We start from the raw sequence: 23,179 nt of genomic DNA, 5'->3' as shown, positions 1-23,179 counted from the left end.
TGACTTGATAGCTACAAACCCAGTACTACCTTTGTGTGCTGGCCATACTGTTTCTCTTCTCTGTCAATTTACACACTCATGGAGCTCTCAGATTAACAGATTCCAATCTAAATGGTCCTCTTTGAAATGAAGATTAATTAAATCAGGTTCTGCTCCTCAAGTGAAAAATCATATGCTGTATAAGTTTCTGATAATAATCAAGAAATTCCCAGATGTGTCCACATTTTGGGTTTCATGATCAGTTACTGGCTCTTAACCTTTTAAAATCTGTGGACCACTTACTCAAGGTATAAGACCCTCTACTTTTTCCCACTTAGAACAAGAAACAGCTCATCTTGAGGATAATAATGAGATTTTTCTGGAAAAAAATTGTTTTCACTAGCTAAATACAAACTTTGTATACACAGACCTCTAGAAAGTCTCATAAGTCAATGTTTGGACTGTCAACTGACATTGAAAATGGGATTTTATAAGCCAATATTAACTTATTATACCTCACACATAAAGGATAGTATATATGGTATTTATATATATGTATTATATTATTTTGTGTCATTTATTTTTATATTTTTTATAAAATTGTTCCCTTGAATTGAAACACTTCTCGTATTCAGAGGTATAGCATCACAACATGTAAATTACTATTAAACACATAATTGATTAGTAAATATATAGTTTAAATCTTCCTTTGAAAATTTTATTTTCTCTGGCTTCAGTGAAAAATGATTCTTTTTTTACATTTAAAGTCTTATTGTCCAAAACCTAGAGTATCTTAAGGCTCTAAGAATATTTACCGATTATCCATTTTAATATTAAAGGAGTTTTTGTCTTCCTCACCACCCTCACACACTATTCATATCTGAAGAGTTGCATAATGGACTTAGTTACTTAATGTCTATTCTTCAAGATCTAATCTATATAAATAAACTTGATATTTGTACTTTAGTTTTAATTTTACACCTTAATTCCAAGATTTTTGAAAAATAAATATAAATATTTATATTAACCATTTTCCAATTAAGTAACATGCTTGGGAAATGATTGAGGTAAACACTCCATTATAAAGATTAGGCATAGTTATAGAGATCAGTATCAACTATCTTGAAAATACTATTTAATAAGTTAAATTTTCTGTTAAAAAGTAAAAAAGCATTAAATGTATCATATGTTTGATCTTCAAGATAGATTTCTCTATTGTTTATTTAGATTTAAAACATGTTAAAGTTCAAACCAAACCTCAGTAGTGCTTTGCAGTTAATCAAACAGTATTTCTCTCATTAATACCCCTTCAGAGTCTGTTGCCTGAGCCCCTGTCCATACAGAGTCATTCTGTGCAATTCCTCAGTGCCCTGTGGGAGAAGACCCAGACAGAGGGTGCTCACAACTTTGAAACAGCCATGATGGAGTCCACATTCCCGCAGCAGAAGGTAAATGCTTCTTGCCTTGGGCATGTTTTTTTAAACCCAAATTCAAGATTAGCTTGAAATAATTTGCCTTACCTGAACAGTTCAATTTTTCCTTCTTTCTTTTATTATTATCAGAAAACACTTATTAAGTAATGAGTTTCATGTCATGCTGTAATGGACCCGGGACCTAGTGATATTAGTAGACAAGGTCCCTTTGAGGCTCACAGACTGACATAATCCAGCCCACTCCGAGCCACACAAAAACTGCACACATGGTATGGAATAGAAAATATTTTACAAAAGAAGACAGCTCTAGGATTGAAAGGGGGAAAGCCTCAGGGAATCAGGCTCTAGGTTCTTTGGTGCTTTTCATTTCTTCCCTCCATACTTTGTCCCATCACCTTGTCCTCTATAGTCACCACAAAGCATGAAATGGAAGGTAACATGAACAGGAAGAGAGAGAGCATGGTCAGGGTGAGAAAGAGCTCCATTAAGGCAGGCAGGGATAGTTTGAAAAAGAGCATTTTAGGAGTGTGGAAACAACAGCATCACTTTCAGGACACAGATGACTGAGACCTCCTGAGCAGGCCATCTAGCTGCGAAAGGACCGGAGTGTGGAAGTACACCCATCCAGTCAACAGAGTGAAGCCAGAAGTGGACATCCACTGACATGATCAGATCTGCACATGAGAAAGGTCACAGGCCTTGGCATGGAGATATCATTAGAGGAAGCCTGGCTGAAGACAGAAAGACTACGAAGGAAGCTATTACTGTAGTTGGGTAGGAAATACAGGCCTGAACTAAGGTTGGAAGTTATAGGAAGAGGATGAATTCAAGAGCCATTAAAGAAGCAGAATCAGTAGGACTTGGTGCCTGATAAGGAAAATGGAAGAACAAAGTTTGACTCCGGGTGCACCATATGGTCAAATGGATGATGGCATCATCCTGAAAAAGAGAGACCACAAAAGATGCTGATGTGGAGGAAGAAGATAAATCATTCTGATTTACTTATTTGAGTGTGAGTTGTTTGTATAGATAGCCAGATGGTGATAGTGGTTGAAATGCCAGTGTGGGCCTCAGGAAGAAGACCATGGCTGGAGATACGGATTTCGGTGTCAAAAGTAGCACTTGATGTCATGACAGTAGATTGGATCATTTAGGGAGAATGTGTATAATGAGAATTGAGAATGATTATTGATCTCTCCTTAGTAAATTACCAGCTTCTCTAAGTCCTTCCCACACTGAAAAATCCTAGTTATTCTTATTTTGCCTTCAAGAAAGTCCAACAATAAGCATTGGATGCTTACTGAGCAAACCAGAGAATAAGAGTATATATATGATCGTGGTCTCTGTCGTTGTTTTACCGGTGAGAAGGGGGACAAATGTACCAATAATAAATAAATTCAATATTAACAAACAAGTAGCAAATTAATCAAAAACTATTATATTGTGAAACTAACTCAATATCTCTTAAGTTCTGAAGGGTTGTAAAAAAATGAGAAATGAGCATGATTAGTCAGAAGTTCAGTTAGTATGGTCTGTAAAACACTGAAGCCATATCCAACTATTGCATCACTATTTTTTGGCCTTGATTTAAGAATTAGACACGTAGTATGAAGAATAAAGGAAATGCCGTAATTGCATCAATGCAAAGTAGAATAGAATTATTTGCATATTTCATTCAAATTTTAAACTGTTGCATCATGTTTAAAGACTATGCCTCAAATTCTTATAAATATTTCATTGTAAACTGTATTGTAACTTGAGGGAACTAGTAAAAGAAATCTTGGCAGGCTGCTTCAAGTCCTAAGAGATTAGGGGGAAAAAAAACTTGGCAAACCAGTTTTGTGCATGCTCACAAGTATACTTATTCATATCTCTTCCATTTCTTACTAATAAATATTCCTCTAGGGAAAAAGTAACTGCAGACCAAAATGTTTTAGAAATTTAAAAATTTTTATAATCTGGTTTACTCATAAGTAATAGAAAAAACTTTGATATCTGGAATGTACATTATGTGGCAAAGTTTATCTGCCCTGATATTTCTCAATCAAATTGATTTTCCACTATCTTTATTTTATCAAGTGTTCTGCCCATTCAATTCAAAGTAGCTGTGAGTATGGTCCACAGTCTGCTTTCTTTTCACCATGTGTGCCAGGATGTACATACACTAGTGATTTGAAAGTGATGGGCATGTGTGTTATCTGTTGCTGTGATAGAATTAAATCTGCAGCCAACTGGTTTGGGTGTACAAAAAAGGAAGAAACTTCTGAGAAAATGCCTAGGTCTCTAGAATATAATGCTCTGTAGAGTTTGTTATTGTGAATTCTTTTTAATAGAATCTTGGAATTTTAGAACTGAAAATCGACAGTAAGTTATCTCTTGAATTGCAAACTGCTTCAGGGCAAGGATTGAACTATGTTTACCATTATATTTCTAAGGGTCACACAGTGCCTGGCACATGGTAGGCTCTCAATAAATAATAGATACCAATTGAATAAATAAATAAATACTGTCATTTTCCAGATGTTAAGATTGGAAGCATAGGGACCAGCTAAAGGTCGCATACCTAGTCTGGCAGAGCTAGAGCGTGAGCATACACTATGGGAACATCAGGGCTGTTACCACTATATCTGGTTTTTGTCTACTCTGGGCTTATAAGATTACAATTCCCTGCTTCTTGAAGTAAGTCTTGGCCATGTGACTTGCTTTAGCCAATGATATATGAGAAGGGACATGTGTCACTCCAGGCGGAAGCTTTTAAAAGCTAGTGTGTGATGCTCCATGTTCCCTCTTACATTACCATGGGGAATGTAGAAGCAAATGTTGACATTGAGCTGCCAGAAGATAGACACATCCTAAAACTCCAGACCACCACATAGAGGACTTCCACTCTGGAGAGCCACTCAGACCCACCACGCACTTTGCGTGAGGAAGGAGCAATCTTCTGTTACAGAGTAAAGTTTTGGTGTTGGTTATGGGAGCATAACCTACCAAACTTGATTCATACACCTACTGGAGTAGGTAACCAAGTCAGCACTGAAGACAGATTACCTGGATTTAAAGTTTGGCTCTGCTGCTTTCCAGTTCACCAGCCTTTGGCTCAGTGCCCCGTTTCTTTACCTGGATAATGGCAGTAATATTAGTACCTACCTCATAGAGCTGTCTGAGGATTGAATGAGTTAATACATAGAGAGCTTTCAGAATAGCGGCCACCCTTGTGATCTCTCCATAAATGTTAGCTAATATTCTGATTCCTAGCCAGTATTTCCCTGTCTCTCTTGGCTCTGTCTCTGTCTCTCTCAAAAATAACAGAAATTCAAATCTTAGATGTATAGAGAGGTTCAGAGTAGAGGTGGAAAGTTGAGCCTGAAGGATAATTTCTCAAATTTATATGTATGTATGTATGTATGTATCTATCTATCTATCTATGTATTTATATATATATAAAACTTTCTAATTTGATCAGACTAACATTAGAAAACACTCTCCAAATATCAAACACAATTTTCAGTATAAAATTTGAGTTATCATTTGCAAACTATTTATCAATCTCACAGAGAAGAAATGTGAAAATTCTTATATAATATCATGCTGTAATTTTTTTAAGTTACAAAAATACAAGAAAATTTAATATAAGTATAATGCATCAGTTCAATAGTTCAAATAAGAAAAAAAATCATCTCTAGATATTTAAATAGTACTTGATAAAATTCAACATCTGTTTTTAATAACGACACACTTTATATTAAAAATGTATAAAATGTCTGTCTCCCTGTTTAGAGTGGTTTCCCAAGGAGCATATGCTTGCCATTGTACACCCAGCACTCAAAGCATCACCTTGCATGTAATAGGCACTCAATGATGTGTTGACTGAATGAAATGAATGATTGCTGTTAACAACTAGAAACAAAAAGATGTTTTCATAGTATGATAAATATTTGACTTATAACAAAAGAAAAATTACACTTAGGATGAACTGCTGAAGATGTTTCTATTAAATACAGGAGTAAAACCAGAATACCCACTATAATCTTTATTATTTAGTATTGTTCAAAAGCATTGACCAACATGAGAATGTAAGCTCCATGAGAAGAGAGATCTTGTCTGTTTTGTTCAGAAAGAATCTTGAGTATGTAAAGAGCATGCCTGGCTCATAGTAGGCATTAAATAATAATAATATTGTGTTGAAAAAATAGAATACAAGGCATATAAGTAGAATAATACTTGAAAAAAGGAGATAAAGTCAGCATTACTTTCAGATAATATGAGAATCAAAATAGAGCTATTCAAATTAATAGTATTCATCATCAAAATAATAATATCTAACTTTTACTGGGCATTTAGAATGATTCATTCATTGTCCTATGCACTTAATGTCAATTATTTCATTTAATTCCAACAACAACTCTGTGAGATAGATAATATTATTATCCCCATTTTCAAATGAGTAAACTAAATAGAAGGGAGACTGATTAATTTTCCTAAAGTCACAGGGCAATGTAGAGAAATAAGACTTGAACAAACATAGTGACATACCAGGTTCCTGACTGGGAATAAAGAATACTTCAAAGATGTTAATACTTCCTAAGTTAATTAGGCAGGTTAACTAAATTCCAATTTTAATTCTAGTAGTATGATTTTTGATACATTATGAAGTGATGGTAAATATAAGCAAAAGAACAAGCAGATAAGACTTGTTTTTAAATTTTTGAAAGGGAAAAAAGAGAACTTCCCTAAATATTAATACATACTATAAAAACAATAATTGTTAAATCATTCCACTTCCATGGCAAGATTTAACACAGAGATAAACAGAACAGACTATGTAGTCCAGAGACCAACACTAACATATACATATGATCAATTAATATGTATATATAGAATTGTTTAATTACATATAAAACAAGTACTTAAAAATAAATTTTAAAAAATTAGACTAGTCAAGCAAGATAAATAAACTCTAGAAATCTGCTGTACAGCATTGTATCTATAATCAGTGATAATATATTGTACACAAAAATTTAAAAGCATAAATCTCATGTTGTCTTTTCACAATAAAATAAAATTTGAGATGAATAAAATTTTTAAAACTAGTGAAAAAGAGAATAGATATTAAAATCCTAGAGCCAGTTTTATACACAGAGAAAAACATAAAGGCACTTTCTGTGAGTAGAAATTAGACAAAGATGCCTGCTGTCACCCTCAACATTTAACATTCCATTTTACTGGAGGTCCCACTCAATGCAGAAAGTCAAGAAAAGCAAATAAGAAATATAAGGATTGAAAGAGAAGAAAGGAGAGAGAAACAGAGAGACAGAGACAGAAATAGAAAAAAAAAAGGGAAATTATTTACAGATAATAAAAAAGTATATGTTTAGAATATTCAAAAAAATCTAACTAACATTTAGAACTTATAAGGGAGGTCCATGAAGTTATTTGATATAAGCTCAACATAAAATCAATAATATTATACCTATATATGAGTAATAACTATTAGAATGTATAATAAAAATATGCCACTTATAATAGCCACAAAACCTTTAAGGAATCTAGAAATAAATGTAAAAAAAGCTGTGAAACTCTTTAAAGAAGAAAAACTTTAAATAATAATAAAAACATTTTTTAAAAACCTGAATAAATGGAAAGATATGTGCTTCTCATGGTTAGGAACACTGATTACACAACTGAAAACTTTCTCTCAAATTATAAATGCAATTTTATTTCCAATCATAATAGCAACAGAATTTCTTCATGGAGTTTGACAAACTGATCCTAAATTTGAGAATAACCAAAACAATTCTGAAAAAGAACATGGAGAAAATTTTTCTACTAGGAAATGAAAACTTATGCTAAAGATGTGATAAAATGATTGCTGCAGGGATAAATTAATGGTAAAGAATAAAAAGTTCAGAGATAGTTCCAAGCATATGTGAACACTTGGTAGATGATAGAAAAGAGATTTCCAATCAGCGAGGAGAAAAATGAAATATTTTAAAACCTATAGGGACATGTGACTTTCCAGATTGAAAAGATAAAATTAGATTCCTCCCTGACATATAATAAATTAATTAACTCCAGATAAAGGTCTAAATGTAATCAATGAAACCTTACAACAATTAGAAAAAAATATCAAAGTTTGTCTTTATGACCTCAGGATAAGAAAGAATTTAAGACATAAGTGAACAGAAATCATAAATGAAATATGAATAGATTCAACTATTTTAAAATTTTAAATTTCTGTATGACAAAATACACCATAACAAAGTTAAAAGGCAAGCACAACCTGGGAGAAGGTATTTAAAATACGTGTAACTAACACAAAACTCTCCTACAAGTCAACAAAGAAGAGAAAAACAACCCAATAGAAAACTGGGCAAAGAACGTGAACAGAAAATTCACTGAACAAAATACTCAAATGGCCAAAACACCTAAGAAAGATCTTTAGACTCACTAAAAATCATTGAAGTAATTAATTTAAATTTTTTAAAATGAGATAACCATTTTACAGTGATCAGACTGGCAAGAATAAAAAATTGTGACAGTACAAATCTTGGCAAATATGTGAAAAAATGAGAATATTCATACATGGCACATGAGAATAAAACAGGTTTATCTACTCAAAAAAAAAAAGAGAAAAGTATTTAAGAAAAAAATAAATGTAGTCAGTCATTAGATTCATAAATGACAGATAGCTGACAGTCAAGGCAGGTGACTTTCCAGAAGTCTTAATTACATTTAAAGCTTATCAGAAAAAAATACTTAACCATTACCCACCATAAAGGGTTCCCCCGTCAGTAAATTAACATATTCATCACCTCAAGTCTATCTTCCTTCCTTCCTTTCTCTCTTTCTCTCTTTCTTTCTCTTTTTTCTTCCTTCCTTCCTTCCTTTCCTTTTCTTTCTTTTCTTCCTTCCCTGTGAGAACATTTAAGTAAGAAATGCCCATTTCTTTCCACAAAGAGGCTTTATATTGTAACATATAAAAATGTTCTGTCCTAGACAAGGTTTAAGACAAATTTTCCTTTATAACATTTTTAAAGGGGGAGTCTGGTGGTAGCTGGTTACATTATAAATTCATATACCCTATTATCTTGCAATTCCATTTCTAGGTGAAACTCTCACATACTTATACCAGGAAATATGTACAGTTATTAACTACACATTGCACCAAAAAATCAGGAACAATGCAAATGTTAATCAGTAGAATGGAGAAAAATGTTGTGGTATAGTCATGCAATATAGGCAGTGAAAATAAATTAATTAGACCTATATGTAGTAACATGGAATAAATCTTGAAAACATAATATTGATTTTTAATTAGCAAGTTACAGAAGTATAATATGAGTAGTATAATAGCTTACATATATTTTTAAAACGCACTAAGCAGCGTTATGCATCAGTTATGGGTGCATATACTTTTTTTCATTTTTCAGTTTTATTAGGTAGAATTATTATAGTTTGACTGCACATATACAACATATTGCATGTCAATACATATACACAATATACTGCATATATTTTTTAAAATTTGCGTGTACGGGTACATATACTTGTGATAATACAATAGCATATTTAGAATCAGAACAAATTTATGATGGCGTTGCCTCTGGATCATGAGGAAGTGGTGAAAGGTGGAAGGGAAATGTTTCTAGGAAGGATATTAAGGAGATCTGAATTTCATCTGTAATTTTGTTTTTAAAAAGTCAGAAGCAAAATATTTGTATTTGGCCTGCCTGCTGGTCATGGGTATTTGTTACATTATCCTTTGTACTTACTTTTCTTTTTTTCTTTCTTTTTAACTAAACCTGTAAGTAATGTCTAAGAGTAGAGGACTGATAGATTTGACTACATAAAAATATGAAGTTTATAAAAACAAAATCTGTACAGTAACTTGAAAATATGTGTAACAAGTATGAAAGACAATATCCTTAAGGTACTATAAGTTTGTGCAAATCAATAATCAATGGGTCAAAGACGTGAGCAAATAATTCAACGAGACTCTGAGTGCAGAAAAAGTATACAGCCTCATTAGTAAAGTTAAAGAAAATTGAAATTAAAATAACAGTATCCTTTTTAGTCCATTTTTAAAAAGACAATAATCAGTGCTGGCTAGAGTAAGGGAGTTTAGACACTTTCACACATTTCTAGTCAGAGTGTAAATTATTTCAACATTTCTAAAAAGCAATTTAGCAATGCAGGTCAAGAGTCTTAAAAATATTCATATCCTTTAACACAGTGATTTTACTTCTAAGAATCTGTTCTAAAGAAATAATTTGAAATGTGTACAAAACTTAGATACACCAAAAAAATACGATGGAGTAATCTGTGAATAGTCTTAAGTGTCTAAAGATGGGAAAATAAAGTATTATATATATACTAAAACAATATATTATGATACAATATAGTATATTTTATAATATATAATTTTATAGTTGTAATTTTATATAAGTAATGTGTAATAATTTATAACATGTGACAGTATTATAATGTTCTAAAGATGGGACACTTAAAGTAATATATATAGATATCCATCCATTTAGAAGAATATTAAGGAACCATGAAAAAATTATGTTTATGAGAAATGTTTAAGGACATGAAACAATACTTACATCAAATACCACATTGCAGTGTACAAAATTATTTATATAAAGAAAATTATTTGGAGATTTGCCCATTAAGACAGACAAAAGGAAATACAACAAAATATTAACAATGGTTAGCTCTGGTTGACGGGATTAGCATCTTCTAAATTTTCTCTCCGAAGTATGTATTTCTTTCATAATGAAGGAAAAAATATTATTAAAGAAATACCACTTTTATTGCTTTATGTAAGTAAATGTAAATAAAAGCAGTTAGAGAAAATTTTATTTTACTAGACAGAAACAAGTGATGCACCATTGATAGGCCGCATCAAAGATACTGGCCTTTAACATCTTAAGGATGGAGAGGTTCATTTATGTTTCTAGTAAATAATTAGAGTGCTTACTATTGTAGTCTTCTAGGTGCTGAGGCTAGAGAAATGAATTTTTAAAAATCCATAATAAAAAAGGAACATTTCATTTTAAGGTAACCAATTTTATTGTAAAATAAATATTTTAAGAAAAGAGCAGAAAAATCCATTGATTTATTCAAGAAATGAAGAGAATGGCCTCTGAGGAGTAACTGGAAATACTATTAATAATTGTGTTCTAGTGCATGTGTTCCCAGGCCTTCAGAGGGAGCGGTGCTCTGATTATCAGAGGACCAGACAGTTTACAAAGCTGATGGGGGCATTGCTAAAGGTCTGGGATGTGAGAGGGGGGTCTCTTTTATTGACACACATGTTCTCGTTCCCAGAGCATAGGGAAATTCCATATGCCATGGAAATGAGGTCTCGAAACTGCCCATTATAGAAACAAAACAAAAAAATTAAATTTACTGCTGAAATAAAATGTGCCCCACGTGGCCAACATTTGGACATTTGTTTTCAGTCCACATTGCTACAAACACACTTGACAGTTCCCAGGATAATTGGCTGTAGTGTCAAAGCATAAATAAAACTAAAGCTCCAATTCTGAGTGGAACAAAAAGAGACCTTCTGATGCTCCCAAAGGCTTAGGTTTAGTGTTTTGAGTTTTGGTGTTAATGCAGTCCTTGAATAAATAAATACATAATACATAAATAATAAGGAGCAGGCTTATTATATATAGACTATAACTTCAGATTCTTAGCAGAAATTCAAGTCTACATGTGTGATGTAAGTAACAAGTATTGTAGGCTGGCCTTGTCATCTATAAAGGAGAGCAGTGTGAACCCAAGTGTTTGAGACACATTAGCTGTGTTGAATCTCCCCTTCAGAGCAAGCTAGATAATAATGGGGCATATGGAGGTTAGGTTTTAGATTTCAGAAGCCTAGGTGGGACTGGGGGCTAGGCTTTTAGACTGTGATCTCAGAACCAGGAAAACCTGACAGGTCCAGGCTTTTAAAAGAAAGAGGAAAGTAGTTCCATGTAAGGAGAATGACATGAGCAATAACACGGAGGATATCAAAAAAAAAAAAAAATCACAGTACAGTCATGGTAAATATGACTCAAGTTCATTCATTCAGTTAAAATTATTTTTTTTGCAAATGGCCGCTCTATGCCAAGCCCCGTGCAGAGAACAAAGCTAAACAACCTCACACCCTGCCCCATGGAGACAAGCAATGTACAAGCAGATAAATACACAATTCTACACTGACAGATGCTGCACACACATGAAATACCTGAAGAAAAGGATGAAGGATGGAGCATTTGATGGATGGTCAGGAAAGGCTTCTCTGAGCTGATATTTGAGTTTTCCTGGCAAAGAGCACTGTGTACACAAAGGCTTTGAGATCAAAATGACAACTAACAAGCAGCAACAACAAAGAGGAAGAATAAAAAAAGAAAGCCAAAACTTTCACATATTCAATCATCTTCCTCTGAATTTAAATCATACAACCCATCAGAAAAAAATTTTTTGAGTGAGTACCCTCAATGTTTATATTTATTTACTTATAAACTGTATACATGTATTATGCTTATTATTTCCATTAGAAAACATATTCAAAAAAATAGAAATTGCAAAGGATGAGATGAAAAATGAAGTGAAAATTCCGCTATTTTCCTCTTCCTACATCACAGTGGATGGTCATGCCCACCCTGGGAGTGAACTCACTCCCCTTCCACAGTGTTGGAAGAGGTGTAAGGGTCTGGGTGGAGCCTAGTGAACAAAAGGGAGAGTGAAGACTAGGGGGGTGAGAGATCGCCTGGGGAAATTTACTGCTGGCCTCAAAGCCACAGCAAGGAGCTTAGATTTCATTGCAGTCTGTGGGAAGTCACCGATGAGTTTTCAGCAGTAGACATGAACCAGCTTGTCTTCAAAAGATCACTCAGTCTGCTGTGTGGAGACTAGACCAGAAAAGGGCAAAAGGGAAATTGTGGAGATCATGAGGAGACTATTGCTAACACAGAGAAAAGAGTAGCTCAAACTGGGATGGTCCTGGTAAGGATAGAAACGACACATTCAATATAAATTTTGGAGATAAAGAGTGGGGTGTGAGGGAGACTTACGAATGTCTTAAGTTTAAAATGCCTGTGAAATGTTCCAGTGGAATTGTCTAGTGGGCAACCGTGAAGTGGGTTAGGCCAGAAATATAAATGAGGGCATCGTTGGCACAGAGAAGCCATGGGAAGATTAAAGCCATCTGGGAAAAGAACGTAGAGAGGAAAAGGACCCCGTTCAGGACTGAGTTCAGAGAACAGACATCCATTTGGGTTCTGAGATAATAGATTTAAAGCAAAACAGACAGTTGATTTTTTCCAGCAGTGACCAGCTGTTCAGAGGCTAAATTGGCATTCATTCAGGCTTGGGCTTTTGTCTTTTGGTTGAGTGGTAATGAAATGGTGAAAGGTTTCAAGGTAGGAGAGATCTGTGTTTGAGAAGACAGAGGGTAAAGATGCAGACCAACAGAAAAGATTTAAAATGCCAAAGAGGAAGAGTCTACACTTAAGAGACTCCATTTGAGAAACAGAAAGATGATCTTTGGAGCCCAGGAAAAAAAGCAAAGTTTTTTCCTGAATGAAGACAATGGATTTGTGTTGAGCTTTACTTTGTAAGATCCCTCTACTTCTCCCAGCACCAACCTATGTTCTACTGTTCCCCTTGGAAACAAAGGCAAAGACTCATACATGAGCTCCTGGCCAAGGCAAAGGCAGACAGACAATGGCCAGGAGGCAAGATGAGGCTAACTGTGACCACAGTCACAGTGACACCATGCTTCGTGCATAAGGCATGCGATGCTAGGGAGCATTGGGAGAGTATTAGCTTAAGCCCGAGATGAATTTTTATCCCGGTTTATCTAGTATCAGTGGACCCACATTCCTCCACCATAGCCTTAGAACTAGTAATAGTTCATCTGGGATTGGCACTATCGACATAAGAGGAGAGGCTCGAAGGTGAACAGACTTCTTGAGAACTGACACGTCCTCTGGAACTTTTACAAGCATGACTTTTATTGATACCTTAGGACCACTGAGTTTGGAAGTCCAGCCAAATTCTAAACTTTGCCTCCCTAAGTACTGTCTGTACTTTCATTTGGATTCTTTTTTTCCCCCTTAATAGCTATACATTATAACAATCTATTCAGCCTCTCACTTAAACAATTCCATACGTACAACTCATTATATTAAGTGATTGCACATAATTTTGTAAACATACGAAACCAAAGTGACAGTTACATTCACTGTTTAAAAACTGGAAAATTATTATCTATACACTTGGCTAATTAATACACACTGTTAGTATCTCCCTAACCACCATCCACATATACTGTACTTATGTTGTACATAGGGTTTTTTAAAGAAATTGAAATTGGCATAAGAAATGTTTTCTTGGTTTAGTTCAAATCCTGGCTGATCACATATATTGTTTCACAATTCATGTTTCACATTCATGTTTCTTTCACAAGGCAGGCTGTCCTATAATGAAGCATGTCAATTTTACTACTGTAGTGAACATTCTTCCACAGTCAGCCAGATGTTCTACATCAGTTAAGGAAATTTTTAAAAAAGCCTTCAGAAAATGGTTAACAAAATAACTCTATTCCTGGGGGAACAGAGGTATGCGTCCCTCTGAAATGTCTGTTCTAATCCAGGAGTGGTTTAGGGTCGTTTCCTAAATAATCAGTGCATGAGTATAGTCTTTTTCTTTTTTCCCTTGATGCTATCATGGATGTTGTGTGAACGCCTACAAACACTGGGCACTGAGCTAGTAGAATAAATAGCACCTCTTTTCAAGAAAAGTGAAAGTATGATAGTTTGAAGCTCAGGACTTGGGTTTGAATCCTGGCTTTACCACTTACCAGTGCTTTTACCTAAGTCCTCGGGGCCTCATCTTCTTTACCTACGAAGTGCAGAAAACACTGGTACCCAGTTAACTGGGATGTTATGAGATTTAGAAGACATAATACATGTAAAATCCTTGAAACAGTGACTGGCACATAGTAAGAGCTCAGAAAACAGGAACTAGTATAATTTTCCTGCACTTCCTCTGTAAGACCCCTCTCAACAAAATGAATGACAAAGCTTCATCTTTTGAGAGTGAGCTTTATTTTCCCAATAGCCAAAAACGTATCCAGGCTCAAGTCTATTATAAAAGGAGATCACTCACCCTGATATTATTAAACTGAATAATAGTTTCCAAGTTAAAAGCTGAGCTTCCCTAAAGTAGTGAAACTTTTTCTTGTGTTGCTTGTGAATGCACTCTAAAAATAATTCTGAAAGAGACTTCTAAAATGAGCAGAGGCTGTGTCACTAAAATGTGAGTGGTCATCCAAGTTCAAGGCTCATTTCAAGAGATAAATTCTGGATTTTTTTAAATCTAAAAATCAGAGTAATTTAGATGTCTCACTACTATAAATATCAAGAAAGGAACAATCAATGGCACTATTTGCTTTTTTTTTTAGGACCTTGAATGTTGCATGCAGACTGGCAAACTTCTGGTTCTAAAGACACATTACCCTCTTCCCCTTAGATATTACAGACTATGGAGTTATTTTTATTTTTATAAACTCAGTAAACAAATATTTCCTAGAATCTAATTCTCTTCAATACATTTTGCATTTTATACTATTTCAATATAATTTTGGGTTCCTATTGAAGACCAATTCGAGTGGAAGGAGCCTTTTTAAAAAGTCCTCTGCTAAATACAGTCCAGAGAATCATTTAATGCCTCATTCCACGGTTTGGTAATTCCTTGCACAGTCCCCCTTGTAGCCAACCCAACTGCTCACAGTCCACGTAAGCCCCTTTCTTCATGATCTTTCCACAGATCTAATGGAAGCAGTAGAACATCTTCACTCTAGTGCTGGTCTCACTGAGTAGTTCTCAGAACTTAGTGCATTAGGAGTCCCTGGAGAGCATGTTTAACTGCAGGTTCCTGGGGCCTCTGCGGCTCTTGCAGGTGGTACTTGTTGGGTGGGCCTGGGACTCTGCATCTTGGAAAATGATCCAGGAGACTCTGAGGCAGGAGGTTTCACAGTCCATTCTTACAGAGACACCGGAAGAGAGGCAAAGGCAAGTGGAATCCAACGGACTTGGCTTGATTAGATCTCCACCACCAACAGACTCTGGGAATCTGTGCCAGTTGGTTAAGCTCAATTTCTCCATCTATAAATGAGGAACAAACCCACCTGCCTCAAAGGGTTGCTAGGGAAGGAAAATGAGATGATGCATTTAGTTAGTTAAGCACCCAACAGAGCCCTGGTACAGAGTAAGTGCCCCATAAACAGCACCTATAAAACCATTACTTCAGAAACTTTCAGCCTGTGGTTAAATCACCTGTTTAGTTTTCTCTTTTTGGATTTGTAACAGTTTAGACGTATTTATGGCTCTGCTTTGAATTTTTTCCATTTTCACCTCTTTCCGAAGAACTGAGTGCTATGGTCTGTGTCTGAGCAGGGCTCAGGTAGCTCATTATTCCTCTATGTGTGTGTCTAATTAGTCTTTAAATGGGCACACCTCACTGCACCCTTTAATCTCAGCATCTCATTAGGGAGCTCCGTTTGCCACCTTGTTATTTCCCATCCCTTCACCTAGGTCCCCCCTTTTTTCTGCTCCTCCTTTCAGTCCTCACGTCTTCTTATGCTCATTTCTTTATTCGTAAGTATTAAATCCTTCATTTTATGCTTGTCATTATTCCCTCCTTTCTGCACAGCTCATTACACCCCTCCATCTGTGAACCTCATTATGCCATTCCATTTTTATCTCATTACACCCTCATCATGCACATATTATTAGCTCCTCCGTTCATGCATAGCACTGCATTCTTTCTCTCTGCTTCTTATCACAACCTGCCCTTTCCACCCTCCCCATTTAATGCTTCCATTTATAAGTCACATTACATCCCCCCAAATGCCTTTATCATTACACCCAACCATTTATGCATCTCATTACACCATCGCACAGGCACATGTCTGTGTGCATTTCTATTTGTACATCTCATTATGGGCCCATCAAACATGCACATGTCATTACTCCCCTTTCAAGTGTTCACGTTGCATTACATCCTTCTACCTTTGCATCTCATTACATCCAATATTCCTAGGTTTAACAACAAACTAACAAAAACAGACAGGTAAGTATATTACTTGCTTTTAGAAAATGAAATATGTTTCTCAGGTGCCTAACATCAGTGTTTCTTAAAGAAGTCATTCATTTGGGAAAGATTTCCATGTATTTGTCTAGCTAAGAGACAAAAAAGCACTATATTTTATATGCATAAAAAGAAGCTTCTTTTCTTACTTGGTTTGTATCATCATCATCACTACTTCGTACTATTTTTCTACAGTTTACAAAGTAGTGTATTTATCCATGAAATGATTTGTGGCAACAGATCTCTGAAGGAGGCAGCTTAGGAATCACAGTCATTGTACAGATTGAGAAGTACGTTGAAAGTACCGAGAAATAAAGATATTTCCCAAGAACTGCTAGGGCTCAGAGCTCAAATCAGATTTTCTGACGCCAAAACCCGCATTCTTTATACCATCCCCACTGTGCAGGAAAGAATCTCATTCCCGAGTATCACTTGTCATTTAACCCATTTGGTAACACTTCCCTACGACAGAACTGGGTCTCAGCTGGCTTTAGGTTTGGTTTGTTTTCTAAAACAAAACAGTCAAATATATTTCAAACACTTTGCAGTCCATGTTTATTATCTCTTTGTCTCTGAGTTTGAAGAGCTAGATTAAAAGAAGCTTTCATGTGAAGCCCCCACAAATATAAATGCAAAAATCAGGAAAAACAGAAGATCCTATGATGACCTGCAGCACCAGGGCCAGCCTCACACAGGCAAAATAAGGGGACTCCTCTACAGGGGATTTGAGGGGTACCATGGAATCCCCACCACATGCAGAGTCTGTCTTCCTCACAGATTCTAATCCCTGCCAGTCTCTTTGCTTCCTTGGACTGTGTTCTCTGCCTCACTTTTATTTCTTATTAAATAACTCACAAATTCAGGGAAGTGCAGAAAGATGATATCCATTCCCACCACAAGAAAGAAGAGATATTTACATTTCTTCCATATTTAGTTCATATACTCCCCTTTACAGAAAGAAACTGTTGCAAATACCCTCCTAAGATTGGTGTGTATTATTTCCATGAATGTTTTGTACTGTTGTTTTAAAATTTGACATTGTATTGCCATATCACACATAACTTTCCCAATATGCTTTCTATGGTTAATGTTATGTTTTAAAAATATATCTGTTCGTATATGTAGCTCTAGCTCATTCATCTTAGTATATGTGGAATTTTCCATTGTGTAAACGGCCCGAGTTTGCTTTATCCATTTCTCTGCTGAGGGGTAGATCAACTTATCACATCTGCCTTAATCTCTATTACTTCACCAATGCTTAGCGCCATACTCTATCTGTTAAATGACTAAATGGAGACATTTGAAATTTCCATATCATGGGAAACAATGCCTTCTCCCCTAAATCTGTGGTAGAGTCAGTTTTATCTCCTACTGCTCCAAGTAGTAAACATGTCAACAAAATGATGCTTCTTAAAATAAAACTAGACCCTGGCCAAATGTTGATATGCACTAGTATATTAAAATAATTGTACCTAGAAGGGTGGTCTAATTCCCAGAACTTGGAATGCTTCTTGAGACAGCAAAAGGCAACAAAGAGAGAGAAAAACACAGCGTGTTCTATAGAAGTGTGGTTGATTTTCCCTGTGGTTTAAGAAATCACTAGAGACTGTTGCCAGCCCCTGATGCAGTCAAACCACTAGGACTGTGGTCACCAAAAGTATGGCCTATTTCAGGCATGAGAAAGTGTTGTTCGGTGGTAATTCCTCAAGAAACTTTAGAGTTTAGAAAGGCCTTCTATTGTGATGTGGAAAAAGAATTCGTCATGCTGTGCTGGTGGGAGGGTAAATTGAACAGCCATTCTGAAAAGCAAGTTATCAGAACCTAGTGAAGTTAAGAATATGCATAAGATTAAAATTTTACTGTCTCATGCAAACAAGGTTTGTGGAGCAGAGGAGACTTACTATTTACAGCAAATAACCTCACTGGTTCCCCTTTGCCTCAGTTGTTAACCTTGGGGCAACACGATGAGAACCAGATGTCATGTTACACACACCAGGGTCTGTATTATAGGGAAGGAACCCTGAAAATATGAATCTTGGTATTTATAAAGGGGAGGGACAGCACCCTCACTCATCTGAAAGAAGGAGAGTAAAATATTTGCTCTTTGGGAAGGATTCTGGGTTCTTACTCTTACCTTTAGGGTTGTAGATAGACAGTTCCAGGGGAAGGATAAGGCATAGTGTCTCCAGTTTGACAGCCCAGGGGTGTCTCCGAATCCTGGATCTCATCCACACCTTGAAATGTGAGCACATACTTCTGGGAAGAGAATTGTTTCTAGATTGCCTCTCACTTTCTAATTGTGAATTAACTTCTAAAGCTTGTTCTTTTAGCCCAGCTCCCATGTTTCAGTAAGATTTTCTCAGAATGCCCAAACTGTGCAGAAATATAAAAATATTTTCTCTATATTCTTAACACATACCCTATGATCCAGCAGTTTCACTCCTGAGTGATTATCTCAGAAAAATTCTTACTTGCATCTTTAATAGGGTGTGTATGAGAACATTCACTGTTTTCATGGTCTGTCTAGGTACAAAGATGGAGGCACCCTTGGTGCCCATCACTAGGGTTAGATAAGGGTTAGATAAACTATGGTGGGTGATGGAAATGCAGTATGAAATCCCATTGCTGCAGTAGAGGCAACAAACTAAATATATACAACACCATGTAGAGATCTTGAGCGAAACAAGCAAGAAATAGAATGTGGTCTATGGTATAACATATTTGTGAAAATGACAAATACCCTAAACATGGCTACATATTTTTAAAGAATACATATTCATTCAAAGACTTATATCAAACCCAAAAGAATGAGAATTTATGTAAAGGGGAGGTGAGAGGAACAGTCTGGGAATGAGAGTAGTATCAGGGATCAAGGAAGAAAAATAAGACAATAAGAGAAGGACCTCACCCCCAACAAAATAACCTACATGGTTGAGGAATATTGTAATCTCACTAACTGATTCCCAAGGAAGACAAAGAAAGCCCCTCCAATGTGCTTTTTCCACGTTAGCACCGGTGTGGTCTAGTACCACGTAGCAACACACAGTAGTACTAGATGCTCAATATATAGGTGTTAAATGCTGGTGGCAACTGTTGATTAGAAAAAGTCACTGCAATTTTTTGCTTTCCAATGTGAAAGGAGATCCCATATGAATGAGGGTTTTCGTTGCCAACAGTTCCAGTGATTATTTTTACTGCTGACACAACTGTAGAAATATCAACATTTTCTTGACATTTGAACATTGGTCGTCTTTTGCTCTTGCTTCTACTCTGTTAAAAAAAAAAAAACTTTGCTGATTTTAATGGGCTAGCTAAAATTTAAAAGAAGTTGGATCCATAAAGAAATTAATTATGGGTTTATCAAACATTTATGAAGTTTCACCCATTTTGCCATCTTTATTTTCTACTCAGTCCATATTCTTACATTAGCTATTCCATGAACTGCTTTTTTCTTAATTTAAACTCATCGTGCTTACTGCCAACATTCTGTAATCAGATTTTTTTTTTCCATGATCCAGTGAGTGTAAAAATTTGACTTTTTGAATCAAATCAAATATTATCTTGTATTTGTTGGTTCTTGAATGAAAGAGTTCTTTAGAGCTTCTCTGAAATAAATCAAAGATGAGTGCTTTCTTCCAGCTACTTGGAGCCAAACCCATAGTCAGAATTGCTATGACTTGCCAGGAAGCAATTCAATCCTTCCCAACACACTGTGGCTCAAAAGATAAGAAGAAAGCCAAGTCTATTTCATGATCCATAGTGATAGTAAAAAGCTTGCCATGGTGACCTCAAACACTCATGTGTACCTAGAGTTCTTTTCCTAATCTGGGATAGCAAAATGAGAGACGATGGAACATAGCACATGTGTGACAGCCATGCTGAACACTGGAACACATGTGAGTTCTTCCAGGTCAGCACCCTGCTCAGAATCTGTCCCCTCCCTCCTCACACATCCCAGTCTTCAGCCAAGTTTCAAGTTAAGTCCCAACAAGTTCAATATATTCACACCTCAACTCTTCCTTCCATATTGTGAAATTTGGAATAAAAACATCTCTGATTTTCAAGAATGGAATTTTTGCTCTTGCAAACCAGATTTGTGTTTATTTGTCAAATAAAACCAAACTATTGTGGAAAAGTATGAACACATACTTGATGACTGAGACACATGAGGACTGAAAAATTCCTCAAATATCAATTAATAGAGACTTATCAGTCATCCCCACATCTGCTCCCAAGGATATATGATTAATTTCCCAGTCAGTGCATGTCAGAGTAACTTGGGGAGTTTGTTTAGAAATGCAGATTGCCAGGCCCAAACACAGACTTGTCAGGTTAGGCTTCCAGGAAGGAAACCTGTATCTGATGTTTGAAACAAATTTCCCTGGGATTCCTGATGCCAGTACCTCCTGAAAACTGGTGATCTGGAAAAGTTGAAGTCTTGAAAATAAGCAGACAACATACTATATTGATGGACTCATGTAAACATTCTTCTTCAGTTACTAACATTTTATTCTAAAAACTTGTTTTATAAAGTTAAATAAGATGAATTCTTATAATATGCAGAGGGATACAGGTAGTTTTTTAAAATAAATATGTTCCAAAAGGGCTTTGGTCATAACTATGCATAACTGAATAGACATGAAAATTGAAAACCTAAATGCTACTGTGAATATAACTGTGTCTCAATTAGCAAATAATTTTTAAAAATCATTGAACAACTCCTATGGGCAGAGGGCTATACTAAGTATTTTCAGAAGCTGCAAAATAATATAGAAATCTTGTTAAGGAGCTTTAATCCAGTTGACAGCCAAAAAAGTCACATCAGAAGAAGGTTAATAATAATCACAACCACACACAAATAAAGGTGTGTTCCAGTTTCCCTCTATGAGAAATACTGTGGACCCAGTGGATTACTTTCCCACATCTTTGGAATACTGGACTGTGTCTCCATCTGTTTATCCTTGTTCCTGACAGTAATATTTTTCAGAAATTGAAATAAATTTAAAAATTAAATTATAGCATAAATATTCCTTAGAATCTCTTTTGCTACTTTATTCATTCAACATACAGTGTTTCTTATAAGACACTATGACTACACAGTGTAGGACAACATAAATAACATAAAGATGAACAATGTAAAGATGAATCATTAATTTTCTTCCCTCAGTAAGTTTATTTTTCACACCCTGGACTCCAGCTGGTTAGAACATGTGCACTAGAAATAAAGACAGAAAACCTTAATATTGTGTGAAAATATCGGGGAGTGTTTAAAAAATAAAAACCCTTGTTTATGTTTCTTAAGGCATAGAGGATGTACCTAGTGTCGGTCCTATAAACCATAGGCACACAGAGCACATGAGGCAATCCTATGTTTTCTACCTGTGCAAAAATAGTGTTAGAACAGAATGTAAATGTGCCAGAACCCAGAGTCCTTCCAGATGTATGCTTTCACTGATTTTGGGAAAATTGTTTCCCAATACCCTCTCACAGTACGTAGACCACATTATACGATCCAGAGGCCACTTTGCACTTTTACAGAATCCACAGTAGTGACTCATGCTGTCACTAGCATCAAAATAATGTTGTAAATATCCTCCCATCTTTCCAAGCTGCTTGGCATATTTTTCCCCTAGGAGGCTTTGCAAGAGACTGTTTTTTTACATAGTTTTCCAAATTCCTACTACCATTAGTGATTTTTTTTCCCCTAAAACTAGAGAAACAGTCATTTAATCAGCTGTTTTAAAACATCACTTTTCCCTTCAAGGTCTTTTTACCCCTTTTGAATTAAATGGTGTTTAGCAGGCAAATCCTTCTTAGTGCATGCTTCCTATGATTCTGTATCTTTTTAAGTCAATGGAAATACTATAGACTTCAATATTCTTTGGGTTTTATTGAGGCCTGATTTGGGGTGTACTTTGGAGAATGTGACACCTCTAAGTAGAAATATTATTTTCATTGAAAATTGTCCAAAGAGGTGTTACCTTCCCTTCTTCACGGCACAGTCTCAGTATTGATGCTTAATGCTGCATAACGAATTGCCACAAACCTAGCAGCTTAAACTATACTTTTATCTCATATTTTTATCTCACAATTTCCTTGAGTCAGGAGTGCTTGTAGCAGGGTCCTCTGCTCGAAGTCTTACAAAGCTTCAATCAAGATATTGGCTAGGCTGTGCTCTTACTTGGAGGTTTGAATGGAAAGGATTTACTTTCAAACTTGCTCAGGGTGTTGGCAAAAATCATTTTTGAGAGACTTGTAGAACTGAAGGGCTGGATCTCGGCTGAAGTCTCCCTGTAGGTCCTTGAGGCCACCCACAGTTCCCAGTCATGTGGCCCTCTCCATAAACAGTTCATATCGTGGCAGTTTGCTTCTTCAAGGCCAGCAGGAGAGTTTCCCTAAGCATCTGTTGGCAAGATGGGTTGTGTGTGTGTGTGTGTGTGTGTGTGTGTGTGTACACATAATAATATCATCACAAGATTAATATCCTTTCACCTTTGCCATATTCTTGGTTAGAAGCAAATTACAGGTCCCTCCCACACTTAAGAGAAAGGGATTGTATGAAGGAATGAACACCAGGAAATGGAAGTTATTGAAGGGTCAGCCTAGGGTCCGTCCAC

The 23,179-nt window shown here is 35.7% G+C and overlaps 1 protein-coding gene across 8 annotated transcripts in view; it reads left to right on the top strand.

The window, feature by feature from the left end:
• The window catches only part of VEPH1 (ventricular zone expressed PH domain containing 1), a 241,986-nt gene that overhangs the window by 144,070 nt on the left and 74,737 nt on the right, over positions 1-23,179 (top strand). For all 8 annotated transcript variants that reach the window (XM_064492326.1, XM_064492329.1, XM_064492319.1 and 5 more), the window contains one exon: positions 1,293-1,427. In XM_064492326.1, the coding sequence (XP_064348396.1) occupies positions 1,293-1,427 (135 nt within the window). The remainder of the gene's footprint in view (positions 1-1,292; positions 1,428-23,179) is intronic.

This window comes from Camelus dromedarius, chromosome 2 (genome assembly GCF_036321535.1).
Source record: "Camelus dromedarius isolate mCamDro1 chromosome 2, mCamDro1.pat, whole genome shotgun sequence".
Taxonomy (NCBI): Eukaryota; Metazoa; Chordata; class Mammalia; order Artiodactyla; family Camelidae; genus Camelus; species Camelus dromedarius.
Note: the sequence above shows the minus strand (reverse complement) of the source record. Positions and strands in the feature narration are given on the sequence as shown.